General features: G+C 38.5%; 1 protein-coding gene across 2 annotated transcripts in view; it reads left to right on the forward strand.

Moving 5' to 3' along the window:
* LOC108670183 overlaps positions 1-18,056 on the forward strand; it is a 58,672-nt gene that overhangs the window by 34,161 nt on the left and 6,455 nt on the right. For both annotated transcript variants that reach the window (XM_018157644.2, XM_018157643.2), the window contains exon 2: positions 17,572-17,864. In XM_018157644.2, coding sequence (XP_018013133.1) covers positions 17,572-17,864 — 293 coding nt within the window. The remainder of the gene's footprint in view (positions 1-17,571; positions 17,865-18,056) is intronic.

Below are 18,056 nucleotides of genomic sequence, written 5' to 3' on the forward strand. Positions count from 1 at the left end.
TAGCCTGGAGCAGCAAAGCTTGTGTCTTGCACTGGTCTACCGCTAGTCTGGCAGCTTTGTACCGTCTAGACGCCTGCATCCGGCGGAAAGTAACGCAGGTTTCCGTGCTGTCGACAACGCATTGTTACTGAGACTAATTACCGAGAAACTAACTCTCCTCCCCTGCACGTGTGTTGGAGGCTAAACTCCTGCCACTTCGTTCTGCGTTCTTCTATTGATCCCATTTTCTGCTAAGTCTCATGCAACACAAGATTCATGGTCTTTAAAAATCCTGTAACTAAATTGAAGTTGTTGAATATCTTATCTGAATGCGTAAATTTCCGTTGCTGTGAATTCTATTATATTTTTTCTGCCAGTTCATTGGACTGATATCAGGGATTTAATTTTCAACAGTCCTAAGAATTTCTCTCTAGGATTAATTCGCTAAGCCTTAAAAATGTAGTGTTGATTAAGTCTTATTTGGTTTCATTCAGAGCTTACTGAAATTCACGAAACTTGAACTGCACGTTTGTATATGGGCTTTGCTATATGATCACGGTACCGAATCATGCTTGAAGAATTCCCTGGACGAGTGGTTGGTGTCAGACTTTCTAGTTTCGTGTTGCGTTGCACGGTTGTGTACAACCCTTAATTTTGTTCCGTAATGAGTCGTTGTCGGTGGTTGTGGCGTATCATCATCATCATTCTAGGAAATTAGGCTTTTCGGTATCACTTCAATGCGCGGAAGTGAGCTTTGACAAATGCTTTCCTGGACGTTGATGTGCAGTGATAAGCCGAGTCATATTTGCACCCGGCAATTGCGCTCTGCCATTGTGGTTGATTATTTTGGGAAGTGTTTCTTATTCTTCAGTATCAAATGTATCAAATGCTTGGTTAGATTATACAACTGAAGGAAGATCGTTTAAAACTCACGTACAGTAATTTCATGGTTCAAGAATTAATGATCACATTTCACGATATAAGTCGCGCTGAAGAGGCCGTTATTGTTCGTCATGAGTCCAAAGGAAGTAATTGGTTGGGTTATTTCCATTTAACTAAACAGGAAAAATATTAAAATCACGAAATCAGTGTTGTGATGTTTCTCGTGAACATATTCATGATACCGTAGTTTCTCTACGGTATCCTGCATATGTGATATTGGAGGTTCCGTATTACTTGTTACTACTTCGGGCTACAAATAATTGTATGATGGTTGAATATTATGGGTGGTGAAAATAGTGATGCAGCCGAACTGACAATTACACAAACGCTACACCCACGTACTCGTGCATGCGATTGAGTGAAGGCCTTTTATGGAACTACATAAATGCCTATTATAGCTTTAACTGGAAATAATTTGATAACTGATCGATTACACTCACGTGTACTTATAAAGCTGCAAGTGCACCATCACATTGTAAAGGAAGCCCCGAGTGTGGAGAGGAAGCCTCTACTTGACCCTGCATCCTATTCTTCGTTGCTAGCTCCTCGCACTTGCTTATTCTCTTCCTGTTATTACTGTCGGCTATTATTGGTGAACTCGATCGTTGATGGTGGCCGCTGCGTTCTGCACGTCTCTGTTCATTCTCTTTATCCTCGTGTTTTTGGAGCATTTAATTCTTATTGTTTTGGTAGTAATTCTGAAGTCCTTCAATAGTTCCGTCTATTGTTGAGAGATAAACAAAAATTTTATAATAATAGGTTTTATACTCAGTAACACTACTTTTGAAGTTATATTGATTGGGTTCTTCCTTTTTACTTTTGTTCGAATCTTCAGTCTTAGATGATGAATTAATAAATCCAAGTTTATGTCGTTTGCCGTATGCCTTTGATTGCCGTTTATGTTCAGCTGACTTGGCCCCAAATTCGCCAAGTTTAATGGATGCTCGAATACAATGTAGGCCAACCTTTTTAAGCATTAAAGCTCTCAAAGTGAGTTATTTATTTACGAAAATGAAACATGGCTGTAGGTACTTAATTTTGTTCTTTCTTTTTCTCGATACGTATTAATCAATGCTAAAGTTACCAGTTGAATTTATATAAACAGATTCTCTATTGTTAATTGTCGGAATTATAATTGCCTCACATTCTTTCGTCATGATCGTCATTATTGCGATAGAAGAGAGAGAGAGAGAGGCATCAGGCTGATAATTCACTCCTACACTCTTCTAGTTTTGTGACGTATTCAGCACACGAGCGTCTCAGGGGGTCTCCAGGTGTCGTTACAAGGCCATCATCAGCTAGCCAAGCGATGTGGGTCACATATATACGCATGCATATAATCATTGCCATATGTAGCTTCGTTGTCTTTACGGTGTAGGTCACGGAGAGAATTGCGTGGGTGCAATAAACTATCTTCTTGTTGAGCAACATATCCTAGACTTGATATTGTTTTTTTTTGTCTTGAACTGCGATGTTGGTGTATCTCGATTGTATTGAAGAGAGACGTTCTTAGGTCTGGTATTTTTTCCTTGGTCTTAAGCGACAACGTATAGTTAGGCCTGCTCATATCTACGATAATTGATTGGTGGTGCTGTAGAATTTGGTCAAGCCTACTACTGATATTTGTTATGAACTAAATCATGTGTAATGTGGTATTTATTCATACGTCTTTATCAATATTGATACTTCGTTAGAGGTGAATTTATTCATATTTTAATGCCTGCTTCTAAAGTCTTTACCACCGTCATCTCAAGATGTTGAAAAATCGCTTGTCGATTACTGCATTTTCAATACAATTTTCTTGCAGCCTAGAATGTTACTTTCCGATCTTCTTATTGTTTTGCATATTACCACGTTTATTGCAAAAAATCTGAACACACAATTATTAATTTCTTATGGTCCTTTTTAATTGAGGATAATACTCCGTACAGCCATTAGTTAGAGCCCCGCATCGCCCGAACATTAGACGGTGGCTGTACATTAGTTAGAGGCTGACAGAGGCATAACTGACCGTGTTGAGCGTCTAATGTGATGATTTCGCAATCGACTTAATTGAGATTGCACTAGCAATGCTGAGAGATTCTTTCCATGTAGAATTTCTTGTTATTAGTACCAGCGATGATTGAAATGTGGATACTATTAGGGCAGCCAATCCATATGTGAACAGGAAAATAATTTTTGTGCTTCCAAACTTCTTGCGCCTAATTAATACTGATCTTTATTAGAAGCTTGGTCCAAAGTGATATGGTTAGTACAAAAAATATGTCTAGCTTCAGACAGATATACGAGACTAGCTTGTTGTTGAAGCGACTTTTCACACAAGAAAATTAGTTTAAATGTCAACTAGAAGTGCCTCTCATCTCACAGACTGGTGAATGTTCAGCAGCTACTTAGATTCAACGTCAGTTTTCAAAAGATCTGGTCAAAAGGCCAGTTTTAGATTCCTAGGAAACATGGCAAGAAAATTAGAAGAATCGGCGACTGACCAAACTTGCCCTCTTCTTTAACGCTAACACAACAACGCGATACACACAACGCTATATTACTAATCCACTAAAGGAGGGCATATATACCACTAGTAGTTTGAGTAGTAGTGTTCCAGTGACCAACTGATCTCCGAAGAGCATACATGACTACAATATATGCTCGCCGTGAACCCAGCCAGCACCTGCAGTCAGTCTATGGTTACTACTACTCGTTATTTCGTTGCGCACTTGTGTATTCGTTTCTAACGAGTAAACAGCTGTATATTCGTATGCACTTAATTTATATGAGCGTTCGGATGGCGTGAAATCTCATGCAGGACCACGGCTATACCTGGCCGTTCTCTTGCGTGTTAAGAAATTATCGAGCATGGCGCTCGGCTTGAAACTTACGACTAATATTTCAGAGTCACAGTAAACACTACTTATTTTCAGCGAGCCTCGGGATGCCTCCCTCCCTATTCATCATTACTGCTTCATTGTACTTGAAGTTTATATGTGACGTGCTGTCACCATTCTGTGCCCTTACCAGTGGTCATTTATTTTCCTTGCACGCATAGGGGTGACGTAATTTTGCTAGGCTGTATGCTTGTTCCAGTTGAATTATTTGACGCACAATCCATTGCACATAATTGCGTGATGCGGGTGACTTGGTCCTCATAAATTTTCAATCAAAATTTTCCGCAAAAAGGCTGTATTAAGTTAAAAGTTACGTTATTGTTATCAAATCCGGCTTGGTCCTCGTAATAGTCAGTTCTTATAGCATTTATGTTCTATTCTGGAAAATAGAATATACATTCTATTTCTAGAATGGCTTTTGATACCGCGTGATTTTCAATCAATGCATTGGTGGAAGATTTGCACATGATTGTAATATATCATTTAGAGGTTCTTGATCATGTTCGATTCGTGAGCCCAGCTGCGTATCATGTAAAACCGCAGAAAATCCCCACGTTCACGGGCTTCCTGTGATTTAGATTTTAGTGTTTAATTTATGCTCGCTTGGGTAATAATTTTGAAGCTCATGGTTAGCTTGATAGTCCTGGCTGTTGTATGCTTAGCACTCAAAGTACGTTTTAATTGCGGTTTTACGGGCCGCTTCTTGTCGTAATAATTATGGAGTCATCTTTACGGCTTTAACTGTTCCCCTGAATCGTAATTTTTAAATCATTTAAGTAAAAACTGCTTTGGGAAGTCCAAAAATTAATGAATGCTTTAAAACGTGTTGAACACTTTCCTCCGTTCCGATGTGATGGCAGTCGATGCTAGCCATTTTAATGCTTCTTTCTGGTTTCTGCGGTTATATCTTAAACATATGCTACATTCCGTGACTGTTATATGCGAGTGACGGCGTGCGATGTCGTACTAATTATATATTTTTATGAAATTCAGATGTGTGTATAAGTTTTGGAGTTGGTTTGAAGACTTGCGCTGTTGCGCTTTATCAACATTAATTTAAGGTTGTTTCACGGTCCTTTGTCTGATGGGTAGGAGCTACCTATTCGAGCTTGTATCTACTATTCTTTTCGTATCGGGATATCTATTGCCTGGATCCAAAAATTCATTCTCTGTAGGAGAAGTCACTGCAAAACGGGGAGGTAAATCGATAACTGGAGTATGATTTTCAAATTGGCGTATGAAAATTTGATTTCAAAGAATGAAAATCCTTCTTCCTCATTTCGAGAAATTAGTCAAATTGTAGTTTGGTGTTGATGTGGAATGATATCAGCGAAAAAGGCATTTGAATGATTTGCGAATGATTTTTTGCAAATATCAGCGAAAAACGCATGTGAAGAATAAATATGGTTACTTTGAGATTATTGCATATAGCAGCCTTGAAAATATGAGGTTGTCCAGAATTTTTCCCACGCGGCCGTTAAAAGGCGATCGTAAATCTGTCGCTTGCAGCACCCTAGCGCCGCGCTTTCTGGTCGCATTACTGTCCCTGGGGGTCCAGTTTTTATGTCCTGTATTTATCTATTTAGTTTCACTTGCTTCCTATCTTACGATTTAATTTTATAAGCTTTACCTGCTTGTCTAGTTGCATTGTTCTCGAATTATGCTGGCGGGCCTTGCATCAGAGAGGGTTATTCATAGTTAATTTGCTGGCGGCGGAGCCGCTAAATACAGCATAATTTGTTTGTATAGTAGGTATATGTTTAAAAAAAAGTACTTAGGTGGCAGTGATTTCCAAATTTACATCTACTTGCGAGTCACGATTTCGCCCGAAATCCAATTTATTGTAGGTCCGGAGTTTTATGTTATGGTGCTATGCATATTAATGGTACTTGCAAGGTTTCTGCTTCGCTAGTAATACTAGTCCCATGTTGAGTTGATAGTACGTGTATACTGGAATGCAACCACTTCCCACGTTTTTGTCTGCGATTAAACTTATGTGCTTACTTGACAACCAACATTCGTTTGTGATGTTAGGTTTTGATTTATACCCTTTAAAATTTCTACAACTTTCAGTTTATTTTCATTCTTATCTAATAACATATTTCATACATGACTACGAAAGTAGTTCTTATCATTAGCTTCGTTGCGGGTCTTTCTGCGAGCAAGTGACATTAGTTATAATCGGTATGAATTCTCCAAAATATGGTTGAATTTTGTTGGCAATGACGATGCAATGACTCCGCATGTTATACGAGTTCACGGTCAAACTTTTGTACCATTTATTATTTATGCGACCAGCCAGAATTATTGGTTTCGCCATTAACTCGTTTGATCGCAAGAGGCCGCCGGTGGCCTGGTATATTGGTTGCCCTTCCTACATTAGAGGCGACCGCAGCCGGGACAGGAACTCTGGTCGCTCGTAAGTCGCAGTCGGCCACTCCAACGCTCGTAAATGTCATTCGCGGACACTTTGTATCTTGTGAAATATGGTAGTCGACACCTGAACTGATTATTGCGGTCTTCAGCCCCTTACTTGCCACTCTGCAGCGCCTTCTTTGTACTCTTACGGGGTCTCTGGATCCGGTCCAGCTCGTTAATTGTGGGCATCTTGCATACCTTTCTTTGCTTTGCCACGTCTTTTTGGCTGTTCATTAATCGGTTTAAAAAGAAATTCCGAAAAAATTGTCATTTTTAAGTGTATGTAATGATCACCACTCGGTGCTTCTTAGTCCTACGATAATATCTGATTAAGGCGTTTGAAATAGCCATTTCATTTATTTTAAAAACTACGAAAAATCTGTTGTATACACATTATATATTGTTCAGGATGGATGCTGGTGCAGTAGTTTTCACTGGCTTTTACCAGTCTCTTTTAGCTACCCCATTTTGTTGAAAATAATTGGCAGCCAGCACTGGAGAACTGGAGGAGAAAGAGCGCAAGAGATCGTCTCAGGTGTCAAAGAAAACTTGTATCTCCTCCGCTGCTGTGTCAAGAGGTACCCAGTGAACCGCTGCACAATTCTATTCAGTAAAGAGTGAGACTCTGCAGTGCACTGCATGCTGGATGCAAGGTATACGTGCGATGCATGTCTCATGACCTTATATTGCTGCGACACCAGCTCAACTGCTGTTTACTTGAACGCAGTTTTTTGTTGTAAACATTTATGTCTAACATTGGAAAATCTGTATAAAATTCAGTTCCAAGTTTTTCGTAGCGCTAAGACTTCCTTCCCAATTCCGTTACTAATTTTTGTAGGTGAAAAATATTGTTGCAACTATTGCGTTTGAAGTAAATAGGTATATTTCCTTCTGGAACTCCATCGGTCGGTTTTTCATTGAAGTTTCGTGTTGCTAAGAATTTTAACCTACGAACATTTGATATAGCTATAGGTCATTCTACGCTAGCGTAGAGCGACTAGAAATTTCGATGTTCTATGTTAATTTAATCATATATTGTGTTTATCAAGCATTTCAATTGTAGTCGTATTTGGAACAGAGAGAGACTTGAAAAAACCTTGGTTCAAGCCAGGTCACTTGCCGTTTATCATGCGAGTTGATTTTCTGGCGAATACAATTATAATTCAATTTGGCAAAAGTTTTAATCCAAGGAGCTAAAATTTGTAAGCAAGAATGCGACTGTTTACTGCTCGGTGAGTATTGATCTGGTCATACTGCCATTACCATTGATAAGGCTTGTGCTGCTTTCCGCTTATCATGCGAGACATTATTTATTCTCGAGTCCGGCAATACAAGTGGTCTCTAATGTTTTGAACCGATCTTCGAAAATCTAAATGTAACTGCAGAGCTTTCGCTTCAGAGCGTAGACAGATTCATTTATTCATTTGCATGCACATAACCTCAATGCACCTTCCATAAGAATGCTATATTTTTATTGACATGAGTCTTAAAGCCGTGTATCGAACCACATTGGGAAGACAAACATTATTATTTTATCTTTTTGTCTTTTAAAATGGAGCTGCTTATTTTGATGAGAGTAATTCACCAGCCACCACTCATTGATGTTACAGTATTGCGTAACGAGCAGATACAACTTGAATTTGAGCATGACGCATTACTTGTAAATTATGATCCGGTTTCGGTTGTAAATTTCAGTTCTGCTTTGCGATTCTTGCATTTTTTCTCGTTGGGCATCATATTATGTTCGGCAAATAAATCGAACAGATAATTATGGCATTAACGGTAAATTTAGGTCAACAATTTTGCGAACAAATTCAGTGACCGAAGTATGTGATAGACTACAAACAGTGAACATTATTATGAGTGTAATGACACTCTTTAGTATCAATCAAGAATAATTATATAATAATTATTCTTGATTCAATAATCAATAATTCTGGCTGGTCGCAAGAACAAGTGGCATATTTTAAAAAATTCGGGCTCGCTGCCTACCTGAAATTTCGGATACGCAATTGAAATCCGTACAATCGTTCACAAAAAATTCACATTTTAAGCTAAAACAGCAACCTACAACCGAATTTGCAGGGCAAATAACAATTTGAATCTCTATAAGAATGCTCAGAAATGCAGCCACAGAGGAGTTCTAAGCCACGTTTGTTGCGGGCTGCAAGCATTACTGCTTCTGCTGCAGTGCCTGTGTGCGTGTTTAGGTCAATAGCCTCCATGTCTGTGTGTGCGTGTCTTGATCGTCTGATGCACGCACACAGTGCCCGCGTACAGGCCTCTCGCTGCCGCATGTGTAGTTTTTGTACACCACACACACCCTGCGCTCTGTGCTGAGCCCAAACTACGTAGTATATGTTTTATACATACTTGCAATGAGCTTTCTACCAACTGCATTGAGTTTTCTACCCCACAAAGGGCATAAATGGTCCCTTCCCATTCTTGTACAGCATAAAAAAATATTAGTTTTCTAGCCAATGCAGATCATGCGTATTGCAGAAGTATACTCGTTGTTTTCTCCACTGAAGTGTGTGCATTGAATTTTAAAAACGTAAATCCTCTTTGCAGTTTGATTTTTTCTTTAATGTTTTTTTTTTTTTTCAATGAAGAAGCCGCGTTTTTCATGTATGTAATTCTAATTGAAAACATGATTATCTTGGTGAAATATTAGCATAATTTTTATCCTTTCAAGACCTTTCTTTCAACGTAATGGCGTTATTAACTTTTTCAGGTAATCGAGTTGATTAGTCTTGGACGGTGCTAGCTGCGTCTTCTTAGTTCTAAGCTTTGATCCTTTCACTACATTCTTCATCTCTCTCACTGCGCCCACGTCTGAGTGTACAATTTAATCTTTGCTCAATTGAAGGCTCAACTTGGTCGTTGAATGAGGATTCTATGCTTTGATTAATTTAGACTTGGATTTATTTCATTGCATTTTCCCTAAAAATTAATTTTGTCTTAGATGGATTGATTGTTGAGAGACTCAATTTTCTGTGAAAAAAAAATCGTTCTTTTGCATAGCTCATGTTAGAAAACAAATTCGATTTAACCAGAAAGTTCAAATTTCTGGAATTATGTTTTACGTTGAACTAAATATTTTATCATCCGTTTTGGTACCGTTTGGAAACAGTTAATTGCACTATTATTCTTTTCGTGTATTTGGATAGAATTGTATTTGGCAGTACAAATCTAAAAGTAGAACATACTTATCCTCTCATTTTGCCACTTATTGTTCACATTGCTTCGTGCTCATTTTTCAGTACTTTGATGTACCGTACGCATTAAAGGACTATTGTTCATTGTACTGGATACGAATTTTTCTTTAACTCGTTTGTTATCAGTTACAGTTAACGTGTGAAAATTTTTATTTGAAGATACATTTACTGCTAAAATTTTGCCAGCTAGACGATATTATGGTTTGCTTGCAAAATGAATGCGTCCAACATCCTGATTTCATGTTTTTCAAACTTCTCATCTCTTCACATATATATGCTAGTTAATTTACATGCCCTATAAATCATGCATATAATATATGTAAACGACATTTGTTAGAATAATATTAAGATTATAATTGACATACTGCATCCGGCAAAGATATCCTTACAGCGTTTTGTGTGGTCTTGTAATCATCAATTTCTGCTTCTAGTTGGCAGCTAAAACTTTTTCGTGCAGTCGAGAGGAAAAGGGGCCTGGAAATTACTCACTCAACTGCCTGCAAGTTCAATAATGATGGGAAGCCTGTCGCAGCTAATTGACCCTGAATGAATGGTGTAAATGACTCCAAATGATACGGTGTTTTCAAGTGTGAATGATGGGTCGTATAGGTCTCCCTCAGCCATTCCTGTTATGCCATCAGTTCTGTTGGTTGACAGTCAGCCATGAGGAACTCTTTGTCTCATGGCTGGTCTTCACACTTTGTAGAGAGTTACCAAGGTCTTTCCATTATCATATTCGTTCTATCGCGTCACGAATATCGCCTAAATCATGTAATAACGCTCATATATAATCCATGGCATTCATTGCAGAATTTGAAATGAAATAGTCAAATAGTGGTGAAGTCGAGCGCTGTGAAATTCGAATATCAGTTGATCACTGGACTGATGAAATATTCACGAATTATTCGTTTATTGCATCGAGCACCTTGCATTTTTCGATCAATTTACGCTCAACTGACCTTCATATCTTCAGTTAATGATAGTTTCTTTCATGAATACGATCGTCATATGTCATCAATGTCACTCATCTGAGTTACTAAGAGAGCACTCAGTCCAATGAACCCTCTGAGGTTTATCCTGGAGCTGCTACTATAGAGGTAATCTTCTTGTGCTAGGGTGGTGGCTTCATATTAAATTTTACTGCTTATGAACCTGTAGTGAAAGCCGTAACTGGGCCCCATGACGCCGTCGACGGCCTCACTGCCGAGTGCCGACATGCGTCCTAATTATCATCGCCGTACGTAAGGCCATCATGCATAACGAAGCTCGATCTACTGCCGAGTCCTGAATGCCGCAAATATAGGCAATGGAAGTTTCGGATTTTTATTGACGTGAACCACGCTGCTGTGCTTCATATGTCTGCTGAAAAGTTTGCAGAAATTTTTCTTGTCCTGTTTAGAGAGAACAATCAGTTGTCTTCCATATTTAAATCTCTTTGGTGACAAACAATTATAACCTTTACGGACCGAAACATCATGCACTCGATTAGTGTAACTCCGACGTTTAAGAGAGACAGTGTTCAACAATGTGCATTTTAAATAAAGTGAAATCATGCTCATTATTGTTCACATCTTACCCCGAGCGTCAGATGAAAGTTTACTGTAAATATGTCGCCACAGTGAAATTAATTTGTAATTCATGAAAGAGTAGCAATAGAAATATTTTTTATTGATTCGCTTGGGCGCTTAATTGATTTGTATTTGTTGTTGCCATGCGCCCTATTTCTGTTATCTTATGAGAACGCCACGTCTGTTGATACATAGGTACACCGTATGTATAGTTCAACTCTTAGGAGAATTACATGACGCTGAGAATCTAGTTTTTTCCGTTCTGGTCGAAAAACCCGAGCAAATCGTAGCCCAAATTTGAATTGAAAATGAAAATGAGTGTTGCATTTATTTGAGAACGGTTGTGGTGAAATAGCGTTGTTACAATCCAATTTCGAATTACAGTAAAGCGTAATGGGACCGAAATTGCTTTGTAATACTTGCCTAGCAACAGCGCCGGTTGTAATTTTCATGTGTTGCAGGAACGAGCGCGCACGGATGTTGACGCGCTTCATTCTCACAGAGTGACGCCTTTGAAGCTTCGTCGCCATGACAACGAGCACCAAAGAATCGCAAAAATAAAACGCGTAGAACTGAGAGCTTGATAGAAAATCTTTTGATGTATTGGATGTGAAGCTTGGCCAACGATCGACGAAATTCTGCTCCTAGAGTCGAAGAACATCTCAAGTTTATCATTGAAATAGGAGCTTATTGAGTTGGGAGACCATTGGTCAACAGAAGGCCTTCTTTAATTGGCCGCCCGATTCAAGGGAGCTCTTATGCATGGCAAAAAAGTATTATTAAATTTAATCAGAAGTTCAAGCAGATACGATATGTATGAAGAGAATAATTTTGTTGTAATACTGAATTAGGCTTCCTGCTTTATTTTTGGGATCGATTTGAATAGCTGACATTTAGAACAATAAACTGGTGTAATGATACTATTTGTTATGAAAATTAAATGCATCTTTGACAAACTTCCGGTGAGAAATTTTTTTATTTGTTGGAAAATCGTATTTGCTAGACGATTTATTGTACGATATATATCTAGGTCTTGATAAAAGCATGCGACCATTCTTATCTTTTTTTTTCTCGATGTATACATGTATTTGTGTGTAGTTCGGTTTGCTTTGGTAGCGTGTCTCAAGTGACACTTGAAGATAACTCCTGAGTCTCAATTGACTGTGCCGGTGACGCCACGTCGGTCTCCTAATTCACCTTTTACAATTACTCTGAAAATCTTTTTATGTTTTTTTTTATGATCCCGTGAATTTTTTTTATATTTTGGGTGAATTTTCTTGATAATTTTCTTATATATCTAGTCATATTTACTGATGTAGGAAATGAAAGTAATCTGAAATTGGAACAAAATTATATTCTTTAGCTGACATGGAATTTGCATATTAAAATAAAGATTGAAAAAAGTATGCTATACTGAAATCTTGTCATTGTTCAAAACTACTGCGTGGACGTTTTCCGCCGGCTGAGGCAGCAAAACCCCCTCCGATGGGGAGCAGCTTTGACGCTGCTTGGGGAAGCCTCGGCCAGTCAATACTGCTGGCTGGAGCTAAACCCACTCTCTTCCCCACTGCTGCCTTACCGCTACCAAACCCCACCTCACATTTGTTGAGCGCGATTTCAGTAATTTTCAAGCACGGGACTCAATTTCCTACTTCTGATTGAGTTCGTTGGGTATAGCCAGATGTGGTATTTTTTGTAATGTTTTCACCTCATTCACCATCTGTTCTGCATAAGTGTTCATCGTCGCTACATCGAATGGGCAGGTACAAGCTTCGGGTCACAGAGTCTGTCGGGGGCATGGGGAAGAAATGCTCCACTTTAGGGGCTTCTGCTGAGCATTAGGGCGGCACCGTTTGAAACTTTCTTCATATTTAACCTTTAATTGATATCAATCACGGGGCTCGGGTTTTACTTAATTTAATGTCACGGGAAAACAACTATTTAATACTAAAGTTATGTTCTGTCGCTCTGAGTTTGATATTGAGAATCTCAGATGATTATTTATTTCAGAATGAAAAAAGGGTTGATTGATTGACAAAGGCCCTTGCTAACTCGCTGCCTGGAGTCTTGAGTTCCTTTCCAAAGCGCCAATTTTCAAATTCATTTTTCATTCATAGTAAAAAGTCATTTCGAACCGTAAAAAAAAATCCAATAAAAACGTCATTTCTTATGTCATGAGGACTAGAATTTTTTTAATTCTTTCAAAAATGCTGTTGAAATGATAAATTTTAAAATTAAAAAAATTCCTCTGCAACGCTTACCGGAAATTTTCTAATTTATCTAAATTCCAAACTTCATTCCCCATGGATCAAAATATCTCTCAACCATAGTTATTTCCTGAAATGTAATGTTGGAATTTTCAGAGATCATTGAGCTAAAACTTATTTCTTAGTCGCTCATTTCGACGAGTCCATGATAGATAATTTCGACCTGATGATACTTCATCACTGAGCTGCACCCGCTGAACGTACAACACGTGTTGTGCATGTTTGCCTGGTCGCACAGATGCACCTGTTTCTGCAGCTGAGCTCAGTCAGCATCAGTGTCACGGCCGTGATCGATACACGCAGCCCCGACCTCCAGCCTCGATCGTTCGCTTTCTGCTTGCCTCCCTCGGCAAGCGCATCCATCCCTCCTCGCTCAAGTTAGGCAAAACAAGACTGAAGGAAACATTTCTTCTCTTCAGCGTTAATCATTAAATATTGAAACAAATCGATCAATTGACCATGGCGAAGTAACGATTAGTTCTTCTGTGTACCTTTCAAGATTTTTCTTGTTCAATCGTTGCTACAAGCATGACTTCTTTTAGTTTTATAGATATTTTTTATGTATGACAATTTAGCTTAGCATTTAGAAACATTTAAAAGCGTTATTTTATCTAGGTCAGTTTGTTGTTCTGTAACGTTTCACTAATCGAGGGCGGTGGTGCCCAAACGTACAACCAGTACCTACACATTAGCCTCTAATTCGAAGAAATAGTAGAATTGAATACCACATAATGCGCTAATTATAAGCGCTTAAATTATCTTTCATGACTCCAAATATAGTTCGTGGACGGCCCTTGTCGCGTCACAGGTTGGGAGCCAATGCCCAAAAACATCCATAAAAGTCGTTTTCAGTGACTTTTCGCTCCACGCTTCTCGTTCATCAATAGGGATCGTTGCTTTTTTTCCAATTTCATCGCACTTCTTACACATCAAGCTTGCAAACACGGTGCTTCTGTATCCAGCAGCCTCATTTTCTCAAGCGCAACACTTTATGACGTGTCTATTTCATCGGTTCCTGTTGAACAGCTCTCCTTTCCTCTCTTACTTTTGAAGTTTGGAACTTCAATCGTGCTCTTCCTCAACCTCTATGTCGACACTCTCATATCAGGGGATCTGTGTCTTATTTACTTACCACGACAGCACTATGGTGACCATGCATGTTGTTGCATACTAGTTTTGAAGATGAAATTTTATCATTTCAATTGTCACTAGTATTTGTTTGCATTGGAATATGACTTATTTCAAGTGCGTGAAGAGTTTTCTATCAGCGTGTAGAGTTTTGTCGATTGGTGGAGTTAAAAATTGCGATGTCGAGTTTATTCCTAACGGTTATATTTATTATTAAAAGAAAAATAGGAAAGTTTATTGCTCTTCTGATAGTCCTGACATTAAGAAATATTAGATTGAAATTGTGTTTAAAGTGGGCGTGCATAGAAACTCGGGGATGTTAGGCAGAAAGAACCTGTCTGTGTTGTGGCCGGCAAGCTGACAAACCTGTTCGGTTGGTCGCTCGAGCCGTTCATGCTTGTGCCTCTGAAGTAAAGTTGGTTTTGACTCCGAGCCTTCTCACATTCTACCTTGGTTTGCTTTAATTTTTTCTTATTCTACGCTTTCATTCTACTCAGGGTAATAGAGACATCTTGCACAACGAAACTGGAATACACGTATTCGTGTACCTTTATTTTAAAATGCTCTGTATGATACATTAAACTGCATTTTATTTTCTTGGTCTGTTTGGATGATATTAACTGCCAGGTTTCCGTATTTCGCATTTTTTTAGGCGTTACCGGTGTTGCAGTAGATTTTTGCGGAGTTTCCCCGTCCGTAAAACGATTCTAGTTTTCCAGTAGTTTTAGGAGCTTCGTTTAAACTTTTTTAGCTCTGCGAATGTTATTGTACGTGGCCTGTAAACTTTAAAGCGATTAATAAATTTATCTTGGGACTAGCAGCTCCAACACCTAATTAAATATATCCACATGTTGCACTGTTTACATCCGAGTTTATCCAGGTGTTCTCTTATCTTGGAATTGCTCTGGTCTTTTTTTTAAGTTGATCTTCACTATACTTGTTTCTAAGATTTCAACCTAGTATTTGTTAGCAGCACCTATGCAGAGCCGTGGCTTGCAATATATCAGGGTCGCTCGCACACACACCCCTGTGCAGCTGCGGTTGTGTGTCGAGAAGCTCCTGACCAGTTTCTTTTTGAGTCTACAAGCTCCTTGCCCTGCTTGTCGGCTAGCTTATTTCGTCATCCTTACCTTTAATGTACTTGCCGGATTTTTTATAAACGATTAATGTAATGATCTTTGTTTTAATGCATGATTTTTATTGATTTTCAATGCCTCATATTCATTCTTCATGATTGATGAATCGACAGTTCATCAAGTTGGCTTATTAATATTCTTGTTCGATCGAAAGGATCAAACGTTTTTAGGAACCATGACATTGAATATAATCTTCCATGTCATCTGGATACGCTTTTTTATAACGTGCTCATTTGAATTATTCATTCCTTTGCATTTAATCAAATTATGGTTTATTTGCGCATCGGAAATGCCATACAAGAATACCATATAACCTTTGTAACTTTTGAATTCTGTCTCGGTGCAGTTATTCTGTTGTCTGGCGTTCACTCAACTGATGGAAAAAAACAGGGCACAATAAGCTGAAAGTTGTCGCACGTGTGGCTTGATAAATTTTTCCGCTGAGGAAATTTTTGAGTTTCTGAATCCAACTGGAAAGCCAACTTTTTATGTTTTGGTTGCATCCCGGTCCTCTGAGAGAGCCCGGTCATAATTATGAAAGCCAGTCTTTAGCATGTGCACTGATGCAGACGGATCCGCTTGCGTTGCAACTTAATTAAAATTGATTTATGATGTTGAGTTCAACGACATTACCGAGCAATGTGCTGCAATGAATGCTGTGAATCGTATTGTAGTGCGTGTTTTAAACTCGTGAATTCCTTTCGCTTATTTATGGAACGAATAACGATTTAATCTTTTCTTACGTTCTAGCATTTGGTTGCATCGATTTTACCTCAGTTACGGTCAAATGTTTCAACTGCAGCAGAAGCAATTAATTTTATATAGAATTTTTCCGGTGGCATTTTTGGCCACCTTTCAAGCATTATCGCTCACAAATATATTCCTTATTTGTACGTTCAGAATTTAGCACTTCAGAGTATACTTGTTGACGTAGGTATGCGTATTGCTGCTACAAGTCCCTGACACACTCTCAGTGGCACTTCCTGTTACTGCAGGACAAGCATGCAGGTCAACGCGAGCTCGAGTGCCTTGTTGTGCTTGGCGACCAATTAACTTGAAGTCTCACAAGCTACGCTACATGATCTTTTTCGTAGTAGAGAATGACTTTGGAGAATTTCGTGTGTAACTCATAGTTGAGTGTGTTCGTTCAAGTTGGAACGAATTTCCGATGGCCTTTGTTTACTTCTTTTTGTTTACGTTCATTTTTTTCATTTTTTTTATGTATCAATGAGTAAATAACGGTATAGATACAATCAATTAGTAAAGTATAATCCATGTCATGTATTAAAACGGAAACGGACGACATGACGACATTGCTCATTTCCGTTTTTAATACCTGACAGGGGATTTTACTTTACTAATTGATTGTATTTGTACTTCTAGGACTAAATTCCTTCTGAACTAAACTAGGCGTTATGAACTGACGATGAAATTGGACTCCGAAGCGTTTTCTCTTATAAAGAAATGGTGAATTTTGTGGTGTATTCTTTAATTTTACATTCCTGGTAAATTTGCGATTTAAGCATACAAGGTATTTCAATGCATTTTTCACTCCGGAACACTCATTCATTTTTTAAATTGATTCAATTATCAAGGCATTGATTTGATCAGAGTGATTCAATCATGGTGATTAATTGATTTAACTAAATCTCTTACTTCTGATGTTATTCTAATTGTGCAGGAAATACTGGTAACTTGCGCTGGAAATTTTGTGTCTTGCACGTTATTTAGCTGCGGTTGCCTATAGTTTCATACAACAGATAACGACTTGCTGACAAGAGAACAGGCTATATGGCCTGAAGATCTTATGTTGTTGAACAAAAATAATTTTGTGCTAAATTTCATGTGACCTGTGTCGTTCTTATTGTTTATCTTATAATTACACGCCTAAATATTATAAATTAGACGACTAGCTATTATTCAGAACGAACCTCGATCAATCAACATCTGCTCAGTATTCTAATGAATTCATTGATCACACAATTTTAGTTATTTTTTCATCGAATAGAATTTACATTGCATATGTTTTACAGACGAACGAATGTGATCTCGGTCATGGAGTACGGCCGTTGGACGAAACACCACACATTGCGCATCGCCTTCACTCAGATGGCAGTGAGACAAGAGACCGTAATAACGATGTTCGTTCTGATTGCGAAGAGGAAAGTAGTCGTGACTGCGTCACCATCATCGATGAACGGCTGCCTGGCGGCGGTGGAGCGAACAGCTCATTTGATGGCGAACTGGGGCGACTTGCAACTCTCTCCGTCCCATCCAAATCTGGCAAAAGTTTTGCGCCTCCTCCTGCTGCCCTCGTGCGAGAAAGGTGGGAGCTTTTTTCAATTGATATGATTTGTGCAACTGATGATCATTTGTGTGATATATTCTGTTTTAACAACATAGTTGTGAATACGATACCAAAATCGTGATTCATCGTGATTTAATTCATTGAATCGGAACTAGGATTTCCGATTCCCAGTATTTTTTGAGAATAATGTTTTGCATGACGTGGAAAAAA

The sequence above is a fragment of the Hyalella azteca genome, unplaced genomic scaffold, assembly GCF_000764305.2.
Source record: "Hyalella azteca isolate HAZT.00-mixed unplaced genomic scaffold, Hazt_2.0.2 contig6160, whole genome shotgun sequence".
NCBI classification, from domain to species: Eukaryota; Metazoa; Arthropoda; class Malacostraca; order Amphipoda; family Hyalellidae; genus Hyalella; species Hyalella azteca.